This window comes from Podarcis bocagei (assembly GCF_964188305.1).
Source record: "Podarcis bocagei genome assembly, chromosome: 5".
NCBI lineage: Eukaryota > Metazoa > Chordata > Lepidosauria > Squamata > Lacertidae > Podarcis > Podarcis bocagei.
The window spans coordinates 92,250,305-92,274,739 of NC_138129.1; the positions used below are offsets into that span (position 1 = coordinate 92,250,305).

Below are 24,435 nucleotides of genomic sequence, written 5' to 3' on the forward strand. Positions count from 1 at the left end.
TTTGACCAGGCCTTTGGTTGACCTGATCGACATCCCATACCCTTTTAAAATGTGACTCTTTTGGCGGGGAGGGGGGCCAGTGTTATTGGGTTGTGGTTTCCGTTTTGATTACAGTAGTACCTCAGGTTAAGTACTTAATTCGTTCCGGAGGTCCGTTTTTAACCTGAAACTGTTCTTAACCTAAAGCACCACTTTAGCTAATGGGGCCTCCTGCTGCTGCCGCACCGCCGGAGCACGATTTCTGTTCTCATCCTGAAGCAAAGTTCTTAACCCGAGGTAATATTTATGGGTTAGTGGAGTCTGTAACCTGAAGCGTGTGTAACCTGAAGCGTATGTAACCCGAGGTACCACTGTATTTGTTGTGGTGTTTTATGTTGATCTTGTTCCGTGAGCAGCCCTGAGACCCTGTGGGTATAGGGCGGTATAATTAATTATAATATTCTTTCCACAGACAGAATTATGGAGTAGAAGACCACCAATGGCGACTAATCCCAGCGGCGCTTGTACTGCCTTCAGGCACAGAGGCAGCCTCTCGGTGGCAGATTTGGGGGATCGTGGGGAGGGAGGGAGATTTTGCCCCCCTTTCCAGAGGCATATGGTTGGTCTCTGGGGGAAAGAGGATATTGCATTAAATAAGCCTTTTGTCAGGTCCAGCGGGGCTCCTAAGAAGGGAAGGAAAGAACAGCTGCTGCCGCGATAAGCATCCAAAACAGTTTCAGTGATGAGACTGCAGCTCCGCCCCCCACCCACCCACCCAAGTTGTCACTGAAGCATCCCTCAGTACATCACCTACTGGCAGGGGCAGCCAGGCAAATTGGGAAGGTGCCCCCCCCCAGAACACTGCTCCTTCCCCCACCCTGGAAGCCTTGCCTGCCAGGGTTCTGCAGCTGCAGTGGATTCCAGCAGAGTTCCACAAGATCCAGCTACAAGCTGCTGCAGCCATGCGCCCAAGGGAGGCGCCTTCGGGGAACTGTTCCACAGGATTTGGCTGCCTGAAGTGGCTGCTTCAGTCTGTCTCATGAGCGAGCCGGCCCTCCCTGGTGACCATTTCACTTCAGCCCCCGATCTCCCTTTTCCTCCAAGGTAAAGGTAAAAGGTATAGGATCCCTGGACAGTTAAGTCCAGTCAAAGGTGATTATGGGGTTGCGGCGCTCATCTCGCTTTCAGGCCGAGGGAGCCGGCGTTTGTCACAGACAGCTCTCCGGGTCATGTGGCCAGCAGGACTAAACCGTTTCTGGCGCAACGGAACACCGTGACGGAAACCAGAGTGCACGGAAACTCCGTTTACCTTCCCGCCACAGTGATACCTATTTATCTACTTGTACTGTTGTGCTTTCAAACTGATAGGTTGGCAGGAGCTGGGGCAGAGCAACGGGAGCTCACCTTGTCGTGGGGATTCAAACCGCCAACCTTCTGATTGGCAAGCCCAAGAGGCTCAGTGGTTTGGACCACAGCGCTACCCATGTCCCATGCAAGGAGCTGAAGGTGGCATGAGAAGTTTCCCTCTTCCCAGTTCAGTTCTAGTACAGTGGTACCTCAGGATAAGTACTTAATTCATTCCGGAGGTCCGTTCTGAACCTGAAACTGTTCTTAACCTGAAGCACCACTTTAGCTAATGGGGCCTCCCGCTGCCGCCGCACCGCCGGAGCACAATTTCTGTTCTCATCCTGAAGCAGAGTTCTTAACCTGAAGCACTATTTCTGGGTTAGCGGAGTATGCAACCTGAAGCGTCTGTAACCTGAAGCGTATGTAACCCGAGGTACCACTGTACTATGAGAGGGAGAGAAAAGAACTTGCTTCCTCCATGCCGCACATAATTGTATAAACCTCCATCATTGCTAAGCCGCCCTCTCCCCCTGCTTCGGCAACCCGGTCATTCAGTAGCCTCCTCCTGAACCTTTTCTCTTTGGAGACAAGGCTCCCAGAGCTGAACATGAGATCCAATTGTGGCTGCACCACAGATTTGTAGAAAGGGCAGCTGTGATCAAGGTGAACCCCACGCTTGTGGGATGTGAAACACATAGCAGTCAAGTACAACATTCCTAGAATGGTCATGCTAGGGGATGCTTTGTACCAGCCAGGAGAAAACTTCCTGTTTCCTCCTGAGCGGGGACAAACTTCCTCTGCATGTGACTAGATGTGGGTGTGGCCTAATCTAGGTAGGGGAGCACACGTTCTTCTTTTCCTTCTTCTCCTCCATTTTGTTTTTCCACGTGTTAGCAGAAGTGACTGTCGGCAGTCACTTGGGACTAACTGCCTTATGGGATAGTTCCACATGTATATATACTTTTGTAACCTAAGTCTGCCTTCAGGGATCCAACTGTGAACTGAATGAATGTGAGTAAATTGCTTTTATATAGACTTTAATAAGATTGTCGTGTCTGTTCTTTTTAAGAGGGACCAGAAGGGATCTTACCAGGAATCTTATATAGAGAGGCTCAGATAAGCCTGCAACAAGCAAACCGCTGTGCATTTAAAGGGGAATGTTTAAACTCTGCTACGATATAGAGCTTGCTAATGCAAGTTAGGAAGGATATCATTAAACAATATATCCTCTCCTGCCTCCCGGAACATTCCCACGATGCTAAAAAATCGGTGGGAAGGGGATCCAAAGGGATCCAAAACAAGACTGCCAGTGCCACGATCTCTTAACAAGACATTCGCCCTTTTCACAGCTGCCACAGGCTGAGCTACTGGTTGCATTAAGCTGCCTGCTATAAGTTGCAGGATTGGTTCAGCCAGGAACTTGAGTATTAGCATCTAAATAAGAGGGAGGGACACAGAATGGTCCCTAAAATGATGGGGGAGGGAGCCTCCATTGAGTCATGCTGGTGGCTGTTTTTAGCTGCCTCTTTCGGTTACTCCTCACCCTGCTCCCCCCACAAAAAAAATCTTCTCCTCCCACTGTGACTCTGAGATCTCTTCCCTACTTTAGTATAAGCCTCGTCCTTTGAAAGGATTTGCTGCCAAGGAACTACATAGCATCACTTCCGAATGGATTGCTTATTCTTTGGAAGAAAATAGGTCATCTCCCCTTCCTTCTGGCTTTCGTCCAAAGGATTCCTCCCTCTCCATGCCTGCCCCACTGCTCCCTTCGGCGGCAGCATCTTTTCTAACGGCATAGACCATGCCAAGCGTGCAGAAAGCTTAGCATGATGCTCCGAGTCTGGGACTGAATAATTGACTGTCATACAGCCGTTAAAAGCTGACACTCTCTACCTGGGGCAGGGGAGGGGAAGAGCTGCAGCTAAAGCACCTAGCTAAGGGTGAGTCACAGTATCCGTTGAATTTGGGGCGGCCCCCTGGAGTCCTCCCCGGAGCTTACCTTCATCTTGGTTCCTTTGTACCTCTGCAGGCTGGGCAAGCCAGGGGAAGGCAGGCAATGTTGCTACCACTGTAGCCCTCCAAGGAAGCCCCATCTGGGAAAACTAGCCCAAAGGGCCCTGATGTTGCAACTTAAAAGGGGCTGCCAAATTAAGGGCAATGTTCTGGCACAGCTCTAAACTTCCTGGCCAAGTCCTGTAGGAGAAACCCTGCACATGCCTGCTAAAAGGGACGAGGGTGGCGCTGTCGTCTAAACTAGGGTTACCAGATGTCCCCGGTTCCTGGGGACAGTCCCTGGGTTTGCAAATCTGTCCCTGGAATGTCCCCAGATTTGCAAAGCTGTCCCTGGGAAATGTGGCAGAGGCGGCAGCGGCAGTCAGCAGCCCAGAGCCTGCTTGGTAGCGCAGTAGGCTCTGGCTGGCTTCAGGAGCTGCTCGCTGCCGTGGCGCCCACCATTTTTCCTCGATGGAAGCCCCCATATGATGTGTCTTGTGGGCAACACATCATATGGGGACTTCCAGTGAGGAAAAATGGCGGGTGCCACAGCAGCGAGTGGCGAGCAGCTCCTGAAGCCAGCCAGAGCCCACTGCGCTACCAGGCAGGCTCCGGGCTGCTGACTGCCGTTGCCAAAGGGGAACCGGGGATGTCCAGCGGTACAGATCTCCTGCCCCCTTCCCCCCTTGTTTTGACTGATCGGGGGAGGCTCAGGATTGCGGCCGGGCTGCTGTTGCCCAGTTTTTAAAAAACTCTGTGCATTTATGTTTCACAGGGTGCGAAAGAAGGGCTTTGCACCTTTATACAATATGCCAGTGTTTCCCAAACGTTTTTGGGCAACGGCACACCTCTTTACTGAAAAAAAATCTCGCGGCACACCACCATTAAAGCCCCGCCCCGTGACGTCAGCGCGCAGCGTCACGCCGGGAGGATTTCCCCTCCGGTCCCATGCCTTCGTTTGGGGCATCGCTCCGGCTGCTCCCTCTCCCGCCGCGCAGGAGCGATGCCTCTCTCTGGCTCTCCCTCCGCGCAGGCTGAGGGAGGGAAGGAGTTGGCCTTGGGCCAGAGCCAGGCTGCCCCAAGGCATACTGAAGCAGCCACTTTGGGCGAGGGAATCCTGTGGGGCAGTGCCACTGTGGATGCCCCACTCATTGCTGCTGGGGTTGCACAGCGGCAGCAGTTTCCAGTCATATCAGGGGGTGCTCCGGGACATTTTACCAGATGCCCTGGTGAGAGAGGCTTTGGTGGAGGGGCTAGCCGTTACCTTCCCCTTTCACCCCAGGAGGTGAAATGGGATGGGCTGCCCCTGGACCGGGGGGAGATAGAGGAGAATATGAAGTGGATGGCACTGTGGTCTAAACCACTGGGCTTGCCTATCAGAAGGTCGGTGGATCGAATCCCTGTGAGCTCCCGTTGTTTGTCCCAGCTCCTGTCAATCTAACAGTTCAAAAGCAAACCAGTGCAAGTAGATAAATAGGTACCGCTGTGGTGGGAAGGTAAACAGTGTTTCTGTGCGCTCTGGTTTCCGTCACAGTGTCCCGTTGCACCAGAAGTGGTTTAGTCCTGCTGGCTCCATGACCCGGAAAGCTGTCTATGGACAAATGCCGGCTCCCTTGGCCTGAAAGCGAGATGAGCGCCAGAACCCTATAGTTACCTTTGACTGGACTTCCTCCGCATGTGACTGGAGGTGGGTGTGGCCTCACCTGTGCAGGTAATGATAAAACCACAGGACAGGGCAGCCATCTCTCTCTCTTTCACCCCATGCATCGAAGGAACAACATCTCCTGAGTGAAAGATGCCCTCTTGGCTCCCAGCCAAGAGAGGACAAAGGGACTATCTTCTTATAAGATAGACAACAAAATGTATATTACTTCACTAAGCTTAAGTCTGCCTTCTGGGATCTGACTGTTAACAGAGTGTAAGTAAACTCTTTTTATACTTTTGTAAAAGACTGTGTCATCTCTTGTATTTTATGAGGGAATAAGGGGAAATTACCAGTATAGTTGGACGCGGGTGGCGCTGTGGGTAAAACCTCAGCACCTAGGACTTGCCGATTGCATGGTCGGCGGTTCGAATCCCTGCGGTGGGGTGAGCTCCCGTCGTTCGGTCCCAGCTCCTGCCCACCTAGCAGTTCGAAAGCACCTTTAAGTGCAAGTAGATAAATAGGTACCGCTTTATAGCGGGAAGGTAAACGGCATTTCCGTGTGCTGCTCTGGTGCTGGCTCGCCAGAGCAGCTTTGCCACGCTGGCCACGTGACCTGGAAGTGTCTGCAGACAGCGCTGGCTCCCGGCCTCTAGAGTGAGATGAGCGCACAACCCTAGAGTCTGTCAAGACTGGCCCGTATGGGCAGGGGTACCTTTACCTTTTTACCAGTATAGTTATTATAGAGGCTTAAGTGAGCCTGAGTCAACACTGCCATTGCAAACTTAAATAAAGGGGAATGTTTTACTCTGCTGATATTTTGGAAACTTGTTAACACAAGTTGGATAAGGATAGAATTAGACAATATATCCTCTCCTGCATCCCTGAACATTCCCACAAAAATAAGGATCCATGTCCAGTCACAAAAGTGAAAACCCATCAGGTGACAGCAAGAGCGGCTGTCAGCCTTCCTGGCAGACTGCCTGGGGTCCGCTCCTAGGAAGTGGGCTCCTTTTCTCCTTAACCTTACCTTCCTCCACTCAGAGGTAGAAAATCAGCTGGTCCTAGTTCTGCAACGGGAGCTGCAAGGTAGTAGGATGGGTTTGGGGAAGAATATCATCTGGAGGGGTTCTCTGCCATAACTTGGCTGCCTGAAACTGAGTAGTTGGTCTCCTGAGAAAGACCGGGAGGAGGATGCTACAGAGATGGACTTCCTGTACAGGTGTTTGCAGATGTTGTGCGGACTTCTGGAGAAGAGCAGGGATGAAATTGAAGGGTTGGCAAATAAGACACACAGATAGTGAAAGCAGCTGCCCGCTGGGTGTCCAGAACCCTTTATTACATAAAAACAGAACGGTCTTCAAACAAAATAAAAACAGAGTCCTGTGCAGGGAACAAACTCTCCCTCGGAACTGTGTCGCTTCTCAGGCAAGTGATAACGTGATCTGAGAGTACCCTCTTGTTGGGCGAGCCCGGCACCTTTCTGTAATTCCTTTTTGAGGACGGCTGCAGCTGGATGACTCCAAAACACACACCCTGCTGTTATGGCCTGAGAGTAGCGGCTTCGTAGGAGTGGTGGAGAAGAATGAAGGCCCCCCTGGAGGCAGGGGAGGGTTTCAGGACCCAAGAAGCTGCTGCTCCCATGCACAGCACCTTGCAAAGCAAGACTCCGCAGCACAGACCCCCTTGAGTCACCCACATTTTTCCGGACACACCCCTCCTCTGCTCGCCCTCTGTTTGCATCTCCTCATATCTCTCCCCGCCATTACTTGGCGGAGTGACAATTCCATGGGTCAGAAAGCTCAAATCTTTCCTCTGCCACTGAGCCTCGGGGTCCCGCTCCTCCTATGCCATCCAATTGGTGGCATGGAACACAATGGCTGGGTATTGCTTGCCCGGTTAGGGGTGGGTTAGAGGAAGAAATGGCAGCCCATGGGGTTTGCCAGCCCTCTTCCTTTTGCACCAAGGCCCACCTCCTCAGAGAGGCATCCCATTGTTGGTTTGCATAAGGGAACTGATGTATTCTGTTCTGACACCCAGGCCGAGGTATCAAAATGTACAATGAAAACACGGGCTGGTGGCAACCTCAGCACAACTGGGAACTTGACCGCTTGGGCTATGGCAGCAGGCCGCCAAACGGGACCCCTTCTCCTGTGCAGCTGAATGGGGCAAGTGAGCAATGGGCCTCATGGCTGAAGGGGGTAGGGAGGTGTACGGCGCATGGCGCATGACACATGAAATGGGAGCAGCTGCCCCCAGACACTGCGAGGCTGCCCAGGAGAAGCCAGAGCTTTGTGTGGAAATAGGAGAAAAGATCACCGATAAGGGAGGGGTCACTGGGACACGGCCCTGCTTGGATGTCAGCCTTATTTGCTGCTAGCAGCTTCAAAGCGGGACAGAGACACTGCAAGACCTTATTTCGGCTTGGTTGGGACCTCCAGTCTTGGTAGCGTTTTCATGGTGCTTGGATCCGACTGCTGCCCATTCTCTGCTGGATCTGACTGCTGCTCCTCTGACCTGCACAGAGGGACCGGCTCCTGCTCTCGCCTAGAGAAAGACTGTGTGGTTTATACAAAAGCAGCCCTGTTTTAAATTCAGCTGCTGCTGCTGCTGCTAGAATAAAAATGATCCTTAGGGTTGCAGCTTCCACTTGTAGCCCCATCCAGCCGCTCTCCTCACCCTGACCCCCTCTGGCGAAACACCCCCCCCCCCCGGAAAAATCAAGCCACCAGGACTGAGAGTTGGAAAATGAGAAAATCATCCTACCCCCCCAACCCCCAAATAAAATAAACCCAGGAACCTTGTGCTGAATTATTTGACAAAGCATCAGAATGACCCTTACAAAGCATTCCGTTGGCTGTCAAACGCTGTTCCTGGTGTGGCTGCCTTAGCACTTTGGCCACATTGGAGGTCCTCTTTTCCCAGCGAATTGCCATGCCTCAACTTTTGCACCTACACCTGAAGAGAACCAGGAGCTGCTGCCGGATGTTATAAAACCGTTCAGACTCTGCTGGAGTTCCCAGCAATGATCAAACGGGTGTGGCTTTTTCGTCTTAAAAATAAGAAACTGTAAACACAGCCATTTTAAATAAGACACCCATGTTTACAGGGACACTGGTAAAAGTGCAAGGCCTGATTCTCCCTCCCCTCCCCGCCCTCCCCTTCCCTTCCTTAGAAAAGACTGTGATAACAAAAATCCTCATTCCCGTCATGTTGTGATGCACAGGTAACAAACAGATAGAAAAGATCAGATGCTGACTGGGGCAGAGTTCTTCTCCGGAGGTCCATTTGGTTTTGTTTTCTTTCTAGAGGGCCCCAAGGAAATACCTGAGATGCATGGGGTGTCCCACCACTTTGATCAGAACCTTGTGCCGGGGGTGGGGGCAGCTCTGGGTGCTGGGGTGAGAGCACAATCCCCCTCTCCCACTCCGCCAAGGGAAGGTGAGCGAGCGCCAACGCCCGAGGAGCCCTGTCATGTGTCCAAGATCTCCCTGGTGGGCGACTGCTCGTGGGCAATGCCCTGCGAACTGTGGACCGTCTGGTTGTGGGGCACCGAGTTCTGCTGCAGCTCAAGAGCAATGGCGTTTTGGGGAAACTCCTTCACCTGCTTCTTGTACTCCAGGAACGTGCAGGCCTTGGTGGCGATGGCGATGATGTTCTTGCCGATGAAGATGGTGGAGACTCTGCTGTCTTGGAACAACACCATGTTGATGGCGCGGATGAAGATGGTGACGACGTTGATGGTCACCAGGCTCAGGACAGGGTAGAGCATCATTTTCTGCGGAGCAATGTGCTCCCCTTGCATGCTGATTTCGCTGAGCGATACGCAAGGGAGGATCAGGAGAAGAATGTAGCAGTAGAAGAACATGAGACCCTCTGCCCAGATGGGCAGCCCCGTCTTGTGTGGCTCCCACAGATTGGCTTGAATGTCCAAGATGTCCAGGAGGTCTAAGGCTACCCAGAAGAGCCTTCCTCGCAAGTCCTCTTTCTTCCGAAAAGTGCGGATGTATTCCATGCTGTCCAAAGCCACGAGCACCAAGTATAGTCCTGGCACGCAGATGGAGAGCAGCAAGGTCAGTGCCTTCCTGGCCACTGTCTCCAGGTTTCTCTTATCAGCCTTGTAGTTCTGGAATATAAAGTAGAGTTTGATTTCCAGTACAAAGATGTAGAGGAACCACAGAATCATAGCATAGCCACGCTTGGCCGTTTTGACCTCAGCCCCCACCCAGACAGCCACGTAGCGCAGCACAATCAGAAAGCAGATGTCTCCTACCAGGACGATGATGCAGACGCCAATCTTACGGGGCCCCTGATTCTGCTCCACTAGATAAGCATCCATGAATGCCATGCTGGTCATTATAACAATAGTGGTGAGACACACATGCCGCTTGTCCGGGGGTGGAAGCACCATGGTGAGACGATGGAAGCGCCCACTCTTCCCTCGGGCCTCCTTGCTACAAAGGCAGGCCTGCGCTCATCTCTGATGGAGTGTCACAAGGCGGGCAGCAGAAGTCCTTTGCCGCAGAAGAAGTTCCAGCAAAGCAATGGCAGATGGACCAGAGACTTCATGTGATGTCCTCAGGCTCCAGTAGCCCAGAAACACAACTCTCTCGACACAATCATTGCTCCTAAAGGCTTTGCAATGTGTGGATGGAGGTTCCTTCATGGAATGACCTCAAGCAAATCCTTCGCTGCCCACTACTGGAACTGCCTTCTGCCCAGGACTATTCTCAGTACCCCTGAAAGCACCAGCCTTTCCCTTCCTCCCCCTTCCGTCCCTTCCCACTCTCGATTCTCTCTGACTTTTCACTATTAATTTCCTTCTTAGAGGTAAGAGGAGTCCCGCACTGGCCAGAGGGCAATCTTTCTTATGGGCCTCCTGGCAGCAACTTGTTCAGATCCTCAACAATTAGAGAAACTATCGGACAGCCGTATCAGTGTAAAAGGGGAAAATGTTACTCCTCAGCTGGCTCAGACTCTTCCAGAGCCGCAGACAGGACCAGCACAGACATTTCCCAGGGTATCCTTTCTCCTGTGACATGTTCTGCTCCTCCTGACCCAAACCTATTTGGAGCAGGATCCATGGTGAACAAGACTTGCATTTCCAAGCAAGGGTTCCGCTCAGCCATCGCTTTCCGGGAGACATCCATTCAGATCTGAAATAAACCAAAGAAAAGACATGAGAGGATGTATCGAGAACCTGCATCCTATTCAATTGCGATCTGAGCTAATACCTCACCAGTAAACATCACATTTTTCATTCATTTAGGCAAAGCTGGGAGATCACAGAAGCTTTTGTTAGTCTTGTTGGCATCCTGAAAACTTCTGGGGAGTTGGCTGCCAGCTAGCGTGGCCAATGTGCTCACAGAATCACTTGGTGGGGTTTATTAGATCCCATGAAAAAATTAAAAAATCGTCCAGTAGCACCTTAGAAACCAGCTAAGTCTGTTCTGGGTATAAGATTTCGTGTGCATGCTCACTTCTTCAGATGCCATGCACATGAAAGCTTATACACAGAACAAACTTTTTTAATAATAATTTTTATTAATTTTAACATATAAATTATAATACATACCACAAAACTTCACCACTTATACAATCTTTTTTTGGACTTCCCATCAGCACCTCTGATGATCCACTGTTTTAACCACTTCTTATGCATTTCTTAAATTCATATTGCCTTTAATTATCTTAACTAACCATCCTCCCCTTTATCCATTTTTGCAATAGTTCCAATAATTCACCTCACAAAACTTCTTGCAAACCTACGAACGTAGTCTGATCATCACAATTACTTTTCAAATAGTCTGTAAATTTACACCAGTCTTCTGTGAATTTCTGGTCCCGCAGATTTCGAATCCTTCCTGTTAGTTTATCTAGTTCTGCATAGTCCATTAATATCATCCTCCATTCTTCTTTCGTCGGTAATTCTTCTTGCTTCCATTTTAGTGCCAATAATATTCTTGCTGCCGTCGTTGCATATAAAAACAGCTTACATTCTTTTCTATTTATATCACTTCCTACCATGCCCAGTAAAAATGCTTCTGGTTTCTTTATGAATGTATATTTCAACATATTTTTTTTATCTCATTATATATCATTTCCCAGAAGCTTTTCACTTTTTTACATTCCCACAACATGTGATAAAATGTTCCTTCTTTTTCTTTACATTTCCATATACGCAGAACAAACGTAGCTGGTCTCTAAGGTGCTACTGGACAATTTTTTAATTTATTTCGACAGCGTCAGACCAACACGGCTACCTACCTGAATCTAGATTCAATGAATCTAGATTCACCTAAACATTAGGAAGAACTTCCTGACAGTAAGAGCTGTTGGACAGTGGAATTTGCTGCCAAGGAGTGTGGTGGAGTCTCCTTTTTTGGAGGTCTTTAAGCAGAGGCTTGACAACCATATGTCAGGAGTGCTCTGATGGTGTTTCCTGCTTGGCAGGGGGTTGGACTCGATGGCCCTTGTGGTCTCTTCCAACTCTATGATTCTATGATTCTATGAGTCTTGGATAACAGATACATCAGAGGCTCCAAACCAGCCTTCTCCAACTTGATGCCCTCCAGATGTTTTGGACTATAACCTCCATCTTTCCCAGCAAGAACAGCTCTGGAGGGCAGCTGGTTTGACATATCTGGAGGGTATCATATTGGGGAAGGCTGCTCAGCACTCCCAGGGCAGAGACGATGAGCAGTCAGATGTGGGGAACAGCAGACAGGAAGGTCTGGATGCTGCCACCTTTTCACGCCTGAGACTTTCCCTGTGGCATCTGGCCAGCCGCTGTCAGAAGGCTGAGCCATTCCTTTCTCTGTGTGCAGTCCCTAAGCTCTCATTCATTTCCCAGCAGCAAGCAAAGATCTCTATGGAAATCGGAGCTGTGGCAATTGGCAATTGTTGCGATCAAAGGAATGGAGATTCAAAGGCAGTCGGGCTCATGACTTCAGGGGTTCCATTCTGGTTTTGCATGAAAGTGTTTGTTTGTTGCTTCGAATCCCAGATGAGTCCGCAAAGACGCCCAATTTGCATATTTGCTTCCCTCATGAATTTGCCTGGCAAGAGCAAGGCATGGGCCGCCAAAAGTGGAACTCCCAGAATTAACGCAGCGAAACAGCCTGCGGCAAAGGTACCAAAGGCAAGCTTATTCCTAAAAATGGCAGAATTATTTTAATCACTTGACCTCACTTTTCAATATTTAATTAAATTGTCTCTGCCTTTCTGTGGGTTGTTCTGAATAGCCTGCAGCCACGCACTGGAGAACAACGTGTCTCTTCCTACATATCGCATGAAGCAGTTCTTCTCCTCAGTATAATACATGTCTCTCAAGGCAGAGCTTGTCTGTCATCCATCTTAGGCACCTCATGCATGCACTTTGGACTGGGGAAACCCAAACATTGGGGAGCATGGAACTCAAGCCCTAGTACGCAGGCAGACCCAAGCCCTTCAAAGTGGCTTTGGTGGAGGTCAGGGCCGGATTTAGGTTTTGATGAGGCCCTGAGCTACTGAAGGTAATGGGGCACTTTAAATGTCCACCCGTCCTTTGTCAACAACAAATGGTCGCTGTTTTGGCACTGTGGGTTAAACCACAGAGCCTGGGACTTGCCGATCAGAAGGTTCGAATCCCCGCGATGGGGGGAGCTCCCGTTGCTCAGTCCCTGCTCCTGCCAATCTAGCAGTTCGAAAGCACGTCAGTCTAGCAGTTCGAAAGCACCTTCTGGCGGGAAGGTATACAGTGTTTCCATGCACTGCTCTGGTTTGTCAGAAGCGGCTTAGTCATGCTGGCCACATGACCCGGAAGCTGTAAGCCCACTCCCTCGGCCAATAAAGAGAGATGAGCGCCGCAACGCCAGAGTCGGCCACGACTGGACCTAATGGTCAGGGGTCCCTTTATATGCTATATGATGATTTATGGACCTAATAGGAATCTAAAGCCATTTGCACATGCAGAATGTAGGCATCCTATATATCAGTGGTGTTCAAACTTTGAAAAGAGGGCCAGATTTGATGAAGAGGGCCAGATTTTGATGCATGAGAGCTGGCCAAAGTTGTTGAGCTTTTTTTAAGGATTTCACCCCAAAGTAGAGAGGGTGCCTGCGTGAGCCGACCAACGGCCAGAAAACAGAGCAGGGCGTATGCGCGAGCCGGCAAGTGGACAGTTCCAAGGGTTGATTCAGGAGAGTTGCAGTTCTCCATAGATGCATTGGTTCCTGGGCAGAACAAGCTGACCAGCAGGTGCTTGGAGGCCACAACAGATTCATTTCCCAAATTGCTTGGGGGGCCAAGCTATATACAGTATATGCCTGCTATATACAGAAATGAGCAAACCAGTAATATTTTAGGGAGCAGGCTATAGGAGCCTACACAACACAAAACGCTGTTGCTGTTTGTAGGTTTTATTTTATTTGTTTTTTATCTTATATTTTGGAAATGTACATCCAGGTTTTTTCCCCCTTTGAATTTTTGGGGGGCCCCCCAAGAGAGTGGGGCCCTAAGCTATAGCTTGTTTAGCTTATTCGTAAATCCGGCACTGGTGGTGGTAGTAGTGGTTGCTACTGTTCATTTGGGAGAGGGTTGAGGGAGTGGAACCGTGGCATCTCTGCTTATCAAGCACTGGGATCCACCTCTTCTTGGGATCCACTACCAGTCTGAGTCTACAGAATGGCCATGCTAGTTGACTGCAACAAGGTCACCTTAGATCAGGGGCCAGCAACCTTTTTCACCTGTGGGCTGATCCACCATCCCTCAGACCATGTGGTGGGCTGGACTATATATTTTTTTTGGGGGGGGGGAATGAACAAATTCCTATGCCCCACAAATAACCCAGAGATGCATTTTAAATAAAAGGACACATTCTACTCATGTAAAAACACGCTGATTCCCGGACCATCTGCGGGCCGGATTGAGAAGGCAATTGGGCCACATCCAGCCCCCGAGCCTTAGGTTGCCTGCCCCTGGATTAACCCCTACATTGCTCCATGGGATAGCTCAACCAGACATGCCATCATGGGATAGGTGTTCAGGATCGTGTGTGTGTGTGTGTGTGTGTGTGTGCGCGCGCACTTGTTTTTAAAAATTAGCCCCATGAGGCTGCTTCTTTGAGCTGGAAAAAGGCAATCCTCCCCCAAGCTGCTATTTTCCCTCCTCACCCTCCCCAAAGCTGCTATTTTCCCTATAAAGCTTATAATACAGTGGACACTTGGGTAGTGAACATGATCCGTGCAGGATGCACGTTCACAACCCGCAGCGGGACATCTGTGAACGCGTGGGTTGCGATTCAGCACTTCTGCGCATGTGTGACCGCTGAAACCTGGAAGTAACCTGTTCCGGTACTTCCGGGCTTCGGCGGTCTGTAACCCGAAGAAACACAACCTCAAGCATCTATAACCCAAGGTGTGACTGTAATTCAATGGCTGCTGTCTGTTTTCCCAAGCAGAGAACATATAGGCCTTAGGTTGCCTACTCTTGCCTTAGATAATGAATGACGCCAATTTTTATTTCCCTGCCCCCATTCCATATCTGCATATATGGGTGGGTGTGTTTAGGGCATCACAATAAAAGTGAGGGGTACCCACTTAGGTGAGCACCCCTGCTTGATTTCTGCAACAAAAATCTGGGTCAGCCTTAAGTGGGCACCTGTCCCAGTCCTGCTTGCATGCTCCCCAATTCTCCTCTCCAGAGGAAAATTGTACCAAGCAGGCAGCCATGACACAGCGGCTTCTGTCGGATGAGAGATCCACACCTAGCCTCACTTTCTCCTTTCCCACATTTGTCTGAAAAGGAAAAGGTGCACTTGTAGAGATAGACAGAGATGGTTTTTTTTTTAATAAGGAACACTGCCTTGGGGAAAGGAGCAAGTCTGAAAAGCTGCTTAAATATAATTGGAGGGGTGGGGGGAATAAACTGATGCCTCCCCAGGTCAAAGAGATAAGTAACTAGACAACCTTTAGAAGACAACCTTTAGAACAATGGCCAGAAAAACTGATGAGCTATGCGGAGTTGGCAAAGCTGACATATAAGGACAACCGTGACTTCAAGGAAGAATGGGAACTTAACAAACTGTCTAAAAAAACAAGAAAATGATTTGGACTCCTTGGCAGGTTTTGAATAAACATCCACAAATTTATTAGTAGAATATATGACAGATAAGGTAATGATATGTACAATTTTTAACATGCAGAGAATAATATGTGTAAACAAATCAGAGAGGGGAGCTGAGGGAAGTCCTTAGGGGGTGGGAAGGGGGGGAAGGGGGTAAATGTAATTGGTTATTTTGATTGATAATTGTTTTGTTAAAATGGTTTAATAAAAATATTTTTTTTAAAAAGAAGACATCTGGAGGCAGCCCTGTATGGGGAAGCTTTTTCATGTTTTATTATGTTTTCATATATGTTGTAAGCAGCCCAGAGTGGCTGGGGCAACCCAGTCCTATGGGTGGGGTACACATAATAAATTACAGCCGTACCTTGGAAGTCGAACAGAATCTGTTCTGGAAGTCCGTTCGACTTCCAAAACCAAACCGCAGCTTATGATTGGCTGCAGGAAACTCTTGCAGCCAATCAAAAGCTGTGGAAGCCCCATTGGATGTTCGGCTTCCGAAAGAACATTCAAAAACCGGAACACTCACTTCCGAATTTTGATCGTTTGGGAGCTGATTTGTTTGGGAGTCAAGGCATTTGAGATCTGAGGTACGGCTGTATTATTATTGATATTCTAAGCTAAGGAGGGGTGGGTGTACGGGAGGCCAAGTTGCAAGAGATTTGCAAAGAATAGACAGCCCTGGGCTCTCCTATAAGCAACCTGGAAGTCACTGTTAATTACTCCTTAGCGCTTTCACTGGATGACAGTTGTGCTAACAGAATCATGGCATAAAAGTATCCCTTCCTTGCTCAAGTAAGCTATAAAATGAGCTCCAGTCTGAGTTCAGCCAGAATCAGCAATGTTTGATGTTCTTACGTCCCAAGCTGATCCCAGCTGCAAAATCTCTAGTTGAGTTAGCAACAGAAAATGAAGGTAGAACGGCGGGGAGGGGGGAGTAGGAAGTAAAATCTGCCATAAATCTAGCATTACGTTTCTTGAAACTGGTGACTTTGCAACTTAAAAAAATTTAAAAATGCTCATATAGACATTCTGGTAACAGTTCCAGAGGACCACTCTTGTCTCCCTTCACAATTTTGAGGAACTCTAGACATAGTTGTGCAGCTCTTAAATATGAAATACTGTTTTTCAAACCTAATGTAAGAAGGAACAGAAGATACATCGTTGGTGTTATGTACTGAAGTTCTCACCCTGGGCCAGCAGGGGGATACTGTAGATAGTTATGCAAATGAAGGATCAAAAGTGACGTTCAGTGATTGGATAGTTTTAGAAAGTTGTTACAGTAACGTTGTACTGGAGCTCTATATAAGCAGGCTGACTGAACCCTTCAGTTCAGTTCTGTTCTGGCCTCTGAATAAACAAGAGCTGTTTGAAGAATCGCTGTGTCGTCTGATATGTTCACCCACAACTTAACAGTTTGGCCCTCAGTTCACTGTGAGGGGGAAAGTGGGCTGCAAGGAAGGCCCCGATTCTCTAGCCTCTGGCCACTGATCAGGAGAAAGACCCACAGACAGCTCAAGTTGGGGCTCTTTTAGCACAAAGCACAATCCGTCTGCTCATGGGAATCACCTGGTGCCAGGGACCCAATCCTGTCTCACTGCCTGCTGCACTCACTTTCAGCTATTTGCTGCTGAGGAGGTTCGTCCATCTATTCTTCTTTGCTGCCTGCCAGGCTGCAAGCCCACCTGCGGTCTCTTTTTCCATAACTCATATCTGAGCACCTGATTCACACTCTAGAGAGGACTTCCTCTCCATCCCAATCCTGAATTTGCCTTCTCTGCCTGCATGCAAATGCCATCATCCTGCACTGTGTGGGCATGCGCTTAATTAAACAATATATAGTGTCAATAATGTTAATCAAATCCAATTTCTAGGCATTATCCACGAGCAAAGACTGGCATTTATTTTCATTTAAAATCTCAGCCGCTAATTCCAGGATGGATCAGACAGTATTGCCAGTGAGGCGAGGAGAGAGGGGGGGAAAAACCACCTGGTGAGATCAGAGCACTGATAGTGACACATGCCAAGCAGCTAAAACTGTAACATTAATTCATGGTAATTGTGAGAATAACAACAGTAGTGGTGTGAGAGAGCAAGGAGGAGAATGGAGGAGAGTCGCTGCCCTCCTAGCTCCATCTGAAGTGCAGCAGAAGACATGGAGTGATGGCGGGGACTTCTGTGGACTTCACTGACAATTTAGGGAGGTTGAAGATGGGGTCTTGAGAATCTAGGCAACTCTACATGTTATTTCTTGAAGGAGAACTACCGTATTTTTCACTCTATAGGACGCACCCGACCATAGGACGCACATTCTTTTAGAGGGGGAGAACAAGAAAAAAAATTCTCCCCCTCTCTGCTCAGCGCCCCTTCAGCGAAGCGGCAGGAGAAACGGAGCCCCTTCCATTTCTCCTCCTGCTTGGCTGAAGGGGCTTTGCGCAGCTCTCCTCTCTGCTGAAGCCAGGAGAGTCTTGCTCTCCCAGCTTCAGCAAAAGGAACCCGAAGCCTCCGGAGTGCAGCGACTATCCCTGAAGCCTTCGGAGCACAGTGCGAGTTCCCGCTGCGCTCCAGAGGCTTCGGGTTCCTTTCGCTGAAGCCGGGAAAGCAAGACTCTCCTGGCTTCAGCGAAAGGAAGCCTGCAGAGCGCAGTGGGAACTCGTGCTGCACTCCGAAGGCTTCAGGCGGCTATCCCTGAAGCCTGGAGAGCGAGAGGGATCGGTGCGCACCAACCCCTCTCACTCTCCAGGCTTCAGAGAACGCAACGCGAAGCCTCCGGAGCGGGGAGGGAGCGCTCCCTCTGCGCTTTGGAGGCCTCACGTTGCTATCGCTGAAGCCAAGGAGCCTGCATTCGCTCCATAGGACGCACACACCTTTCCCCTTAATTTTTGGAGGGGGGAAAGTGCGTCCTATAGAGCGAAAAATACGGTACTTGAAAATGGTTTACAGATGGTACCTAACTCCGAGTAGGATTGCTAAGATGTATAAGACTGAATCAGATAAGTGCTGGAGATGCTATTGGCTGAGGGAAGGTTCTTTCATATGTTGTGGACTTGTAAAAGGGTAAAAGAGTATTGGGAAACGATTTATAATGAATTGAAAAAAAATGTTTAAAAGCACTTTTCCAAAACAAAAAACAAAAGCCCAGAGTCCTTTTTGTTGGAGATAATTCAGACTGAAATTCCCAGGTGTCAAAAAAGGTTATTTATGTATGCCAGCACTGCGGCCCGTGTTTTGTAAGCCCCAAAATGGAAAACGAGTGAGGTCCCAACCAAAGAAGAATGGCAACTTAAATTGATGGAATATCCGCAGCTTGTGGACTTAACATATAGAATAAGAGAACAAGAAGAACCTACGTTTAGAGAAGATTGGAAAACGTTTATTGAATATATGGGGGGGGGGAATTGTGTGCACTTGAAAACGTGGGCAGCATTAAGATAAATTCAACAGTGTAAATAAGTTTTGATGGATGTACAGTGGTACCTCGGGTTACATACGCTTCAGGTTATATATGCTTCAGGTTACACACTCCGCTAACCCAGAAATAGTGCTTCAGGTTAAGAACTTTGCTTCAGGATAAGAACAGAAATCGGGCTTCGGTGGTGCAGCGGCAGCAGGAGGCCCCATTAGCTAAAGTGGTGCTTCAGGTTAAGAACAGTTTCAGGTGAAGAACGGACCTCCAGAACGAATTAAGTACTTAACCTGAGGTACCACTGTAACAACGCAATACTGAATGGTTTAGTTTATATAAAATATGCAGGGATTTATGTTATACAAAATGAACCCTGGAAAGAGCAGAAGGGAAGTCACTGAAATTTTAAGGTTGTTTAAATGAATATTCTAAATTGTAAAACAGAAAATCTAAATATATATGTGTGTGTGTGTTTGTGTGTGTGTGTGTGTGTGTGTGTAAGAATCTAAGCAACTCTACACAGCACCTCATTTCACACCATGTGCACAAGTTGCTGATCAATAAGCTTTTAAATATAAAAGACAGGAAATCCTTCTTCCCCTGCCCTCACCATGCACACACAGAGCCAAATTCCTCCTGCCCTTTGGTCACCGGGAGTTTCCTCCCGTGAGAGCTCTGAGCATCTCCTCTCATTCCCCCTGCCAGATTCCCCTTCAGCTCTGACTGGGAGAGCAATCTCTCTAAAGAGTTAGGCAGTGGCTGCCACATTTCCAGCTGAAAGATACTTTAGAATATTAGCAGCCTGGACAGCAAGAGAAGGGAAATAGAGAGTCTGCATTGCAGAAAATTTGAGTGACAAGGCAAGATGGAGTAGGTGGGATTTGAAAGAGGACTGCAATTTGGTATCCACGGGTAGAGGAATGGTTTGTTTGTTCTTCTAGCCAGCGCTTTTTTCCCCTAAAAAAATGTTTAGGGGTACTCTCATTTTGACTCAAGAAAATCACCATTTTATAGTTCAAATCAGGAAAAATAACTCCAGCAAATGGACAAAAATATATTCACACATTCACAAAATGTTTAGGGGTATACGTACCCCTGCGTACCCCCAGAAAAAAGCACTGCTTGCAGCCCTCCCTTCACCACACGGTTACATAAAATTCATTGAAAATATTAAATTAAAACCACAAAACAACACAAAATCAAAGGAGCAGCGCACCAGGCATGCAGCAATGCAACAGGAGGGGAAGGCAGCCCTGTCACTAAAAGAGCATCCCTTCTTGATCTAGGCAGGTTGAAGACGAATGACACATTTATTCAGATAGCTAGGGTTGTATATGTCAATATCAACACCCCCTTAAATAGGTCTAGGGAGCAGGCTGCAAGATTTTGTAGGAAGATCGGGAAGGCACTAAGGTCCTTTTATGCTTCTGATCATTAAGGTTTTTAGCCAGAGCCGTCTTTCCCATAGGGCTTAGTGGTGCGTCGCGCCAGTGCGCTGGCCTCTCAGGGGCGCCCCAGCAAGTTGGGGAGCTGCGTGGCTTTGCCAGTGGCCTCCCCTTTCCCTGCACACCCACCAGCTGCGCCCCACCAACCATAAGGTTGGCGGGCGTGCAGCTTCCCTCCCAAGCCTCTGTGGGGATCGCTCTCCTCCAGTGTGGTGTAGTGGTTAAGAGTGGTAGACTCGTAATCTGGTGAACTGGGTTCGCTTCCCTGCTCCTCCAGATGCAGCTGCTGGGTGACCTTGGGCCAGTCACACTTCTCTGAAGTCTCTCAGCCCCACTCACCTCACAGAGTGTTTGTTGTGGGGGAGGAAGGGAAAGGAGATTGTTAGCCGCTTTGAGACTCCTTAGGGTAGTGATAAAGTGGGATATCAAATCCAAACTCTTCTTCTTCTTCTCCTGAGGAGGCTTGGGAGGGGCACAACTTCACTTCCAAGCCTCTGTGAGGATTTCTCTCCTGCAGCGGCATGGGGTAGAGTTGCCCCCCCCCGATGGCTGGCAGTGCACAGCTATGGCCACCCCAACACTATCCATGGTAATTTGGGGGCGCTGGGTGGATATTTGCAGACGGCCCTGTTTTTAGCTGGGGCAATCAGAATAAGACCCACATTTGACTATTGATTTGAAACCCTAAAATGTATTTTACAGTGGTACCTCTGGATATGAATGCTTCTGGTTGCGCACGAGTTGCGTTACGAGCTGCGCTAACCTGGAAGCAGTTGCTCCCGGATGTGAACTTTGCCCCCGGATGTGAGCAGAAATCATGCGCTAGAGGTGCGTGTGAAGCGGGAGGCGTGCAGTTTCAGGATAAGAACGGACCTCCGGAATGAATTAAGTTCGTAACCGGAGGTACCACTGTGTATAATTGACTTTTTATTTCTATTCTTTGTATATCGTATTGTTGTTTTATTGCTATGGCCGATGGCTGATGCAAATAAAGATTCATTCATTCATTCATGCTTCTAATCATGTTTTCGGGGACGTGGGTGGCGCTGTGGGTAAAACCTCAGTGCCTAGGACTTGCTGATCGCATGGTCGGCGGTTCGAATCCCCTCGGCGGGGTGAGCTCCCGTCTTTCGGTCCCAGCTCCTGCCCACCTAGCAGTTCGAAAGCACCCCTAAGTGCAAGTAGATAAATAGGTACCGCTTTATAGCGGGAAGGTAAACGGCGTTTCCGTGTGCTGCGCTGGCTCGCCAGATGCAGCTTGTCATGCTGGCCACGTGACCCGGAAGTGTCTTCGGACAGCGCTGGCTCCCGGCCTCTTAAGTGAGATGAGCGCACAACCCTAGAGTCGGACACGACTGGCTCGTACGGGCAGGGGTACCTTTACCTTTACCTTTAATCATGTTTTCAAGGTGTGATGGGGACTGAATTTCAGAATGGAGCTTATTCATAATTAAACAAGCTATAATCTATTGAAAGAGAAGGCTCTCAGTTTTGCTGTACCCAATTCCAAACCAAGCTGCAGCAAGGAATTACCTTTCTGTATCTCCAAACATCCAAACACTCTCTCCCAGTGATGCTACCGGTTTGAGAGCATTAAAAGCTGCAATGCCTTCCGTTCTGCACACTCTTCCTGTCCATATTTAGCTCTCCCCCCCCCCCCAGCACAGCACTGCCCTATTTATCACCCTCGCTTCATTTCAATGAAGGGAAAGTAGCAACCGAGGAAAAATATGGCAGAAAGACAGGACGGCAGAAGACTTCCACAAACAGCGTCTTTAACTACAAGTCAGAAAGACCTGACAAATTGCACCACCGAAAGTGATTGAAACAGAGACGAGTTTCCAGAAGGCTGGAGAATTGCAAACGAAGCCTTGAGTGCAAGTCACATCCCTGGAAAGTAATTGCAGCAACATAAAAAGGGGGGGGGGATTCACTTTAACATCTAGAAGAAACAGGAATGATATATTTGCAATCAACATGGATTTATTAAGAACAAATCATATCAAACTAACCATGGTAATTTCATTTCATGAATGATTTAGATGAATGATGGAATCACAGGACTGGAATGTACCTACTTGCCCCCGGCTTGTCTTAATGCAAGATGTGCATTATGTATGTATGTATAGATTAATTCATGCCAATTCACAAAACGGGCACACTTTCAGATTCATTTTTGTTTGGATTCATTAAGACAGGACAAACAGTGCGGCAATGTTTTCAAAAGAAGGGACGTGGATTCACAATTACCTCCCCCTGAGACCAAGGTCATTCATTTTGTGAAGCTGCTTCCGTAAGGTTTCCAGTTTCTTGTTCTCATCAGATTTTGGGTTCTCACAGTTATTACAGAAGAGCTCTTAAAATCCTGAGCCTGTGATTTCTGGTTCAGAATTATTATTGAGCAATCTTCAAGGCAGTGAGGAGGGTCCGTGGCAGAGCCCTTTTGACTAAGTAGGAAGAGGGACTTTTCTGGGTTGTCGTCCCCACCCCCTTTTGTTTTGAGGGGTTTCCCTTCATTTCTCCTCCCATTAATATCCAGTGTTGGTGAATAACCCTGGCACATTTTCTGGATCTTTCCAGCAGTTTCTCTCCTCCAGTAGCCATAGACCTGGTGTAGGATTGCAGTCTAAGTAAATTAACAACCAATTATTTAAAGTACAGTGGTACCTCAGGTTAAGAACTTAATTTGTTCTGGAGGTCTGTTCTTAACCTGAAACTGTTCTTAACCTGAGGTACCACTTTAGCTAATGGGGCTTCCCGCTGCTGCTGCGCGATTTCTGTTCTCATCCTGAAGCAAATTTCTTAACCTGAGATACTATTTCTGGGTTAGCGGAGTCTGTAACCTGAAGCATCTGCAACCTGAAGCGTCTGTAACCCGAGGTACCACTGTATTCAACTGTCTTTTAAAATTTAAATATAATATCTCAGTTCAGGTGATATTTTGCATCTAGTTAAACTAGGTGGCAGTTTTAAAAAAATCCTAGGGGTTCGTATAGTTTTCTCATGGTCTGCTTCCGCTTTGTTTCCTGTCTGGTGTAACAGAAACTTTCCCCCCTGTTTTTTAAAAAGTTGCCTATGGGGGGGGGGGGTAAAGCCGCCACCAGCTGCCACCACAGCAAACACCTGCAACCCATAAACCAAGAAGTCATGCCAGACTAAACTTATCTCCCTTTTTGATAGCTCTACTAGCCTGATAGATCAGTGGATTTTTGTGGATTTAGTATACCTTCACTTTAGCAAGGCTTTCCACAAAGTGTGCTGTGATGTTATTGTCAGAATGTGGGCTAGACAATGCTGATAGGGGATGCTTGCTGGACCAAACCATGCTCATCAATAGCTCTTTGTCATTCTGACAAGCAAAGGGCCAAAGGACTCTGTCCCGGGTGCAGAGCTGTTCCACACATTTATAAATGACTTGTTGAAAGGAAAAGCAGGGATGCTCATCAAATTCTCAGATGACACCAAGACGAGAGGGATAGCCAATGCCTTAGGAGACAGAAACAGGATCCAAGAGAATAGGATGGACCCAAACAAACAACTTGCATGTCAACAGATAAATATAAAGCTCTTTTTACAGGTAAGGAAAATTGGATCCACAAACAGAGGATGGATAACGTGTGATAAATACCTAGGTGACAAGCTAAAAAAAGGCTAACACAATTCTAAGCTGGATAAAGAGAAGTAGGGAGTTTAGATCATTAGAAATAATGGTACTGTTCTAGTCTGCTTTGATCGGACCTCATGAGGAATACTGTGCCTATTTCTCGGAACCTCAGCAGAAGAAGGTGGAACAAGTCCAGAGGAAGGTGACAAAGATGATGAAAGGCCTGGAAACCCAACTCCTATGAAGGTTGAAAGAGTTAGGGAGTGTTTGGTCTGGAAGCGGGACCATTGATAGGTGAGAGGAGAGCCATTGTCAAAGCTATGAAAGGCTGTCACACAACCAGATTTGTTTTCTGTTCCCTCTACGGATGCAATAGATTCACATTACAAGAAAACAGGTTTAGATTAAACATTAGGAAGCTCCTCCTGACTATAAGAGCTGTTGTTTGGCCATGGAACAGGTTGCCTCAGAAGGTGGTAGACTCTCTTTAGCTAATGAATTGTAAGTGTTGACCATGTAAAGGTAAAAAAAGAAAAGAAAGGTAAAGGACCCCTGAGTGGTTAAGTCCAGTCAAAGGCAACTATGGGCTTGCAGCACTCATCTCGCTTTCAGGCTGAGGGAGCTGGCATTTGTCCACAGACAGCTTTCTGGGTCATGTAGCCAGCAGGACTAAACTGCTTCTGGTGCAACGGGTAACCATGACAAAAACCAGAGCACACGGAAACGCCATTTACCTTCTCGCCACAGCGGTATCTATTTATCTACTTGCACTAGCGTGCTTTTGAACTGCTAGGTTGGCAGGAGCTGGGACAGAGCAACGGGAGTTCATCCCGTCATGAGGATTCAAACCACCAACCTTCTGATCGGCAGGCCCAAGAGGCTCAGTGGTTTAGACGACAGTGCCACCCGTATCCCCCAT

General features: G+C 48.3%; 1 protein-coding gene and 1 long non-coding RNA gene across 3 annotated transcripts in view; both read right to left on the bottom strand.

The window, feature by feature from the left end:
* Nucleotides 1-24,435, bottom strand: part of LOC308587137 — a 74,817-nt gene that overhangs the window by 16,339 nt on the left and 34,043 nt on the right. The gene's annotated exons all lie outside the window — the stretch shown is intronic.
* TMEM121 (transmembrane protein 121) overlaps nucleotides 6,262-24,435 on the bottom strand; it is a 31,709-nt gene continuing 13,535 nt past the window's right edge. Inside the window, exons 2-3 of one of the 2 annotated variants that reach the window (XM_081194506.1) lie at nucleotides 9,234-10,116; nucleotides 6,262-9,086 (exon numbers count right to left, since the gene is read on the bottom strand). In XM_081194506.1, coding sequence (XP_081050632.1) covers nucleotides 8,433-9,086; nucleotides 9,234-9,371 — 792 coding nt within the window. In that variant the 5' untranslated portion in view covers nucleotides 9,372-10,116 and the 3' untranslated portion in view covers nucleotides 6,262-8,432. Of the gene's footprint in view, nucleotides 10,117-24,435 lie in introns of both variants that reach the window. The other variant, XM_081194505.1, reaches the window with a different exon arrangement.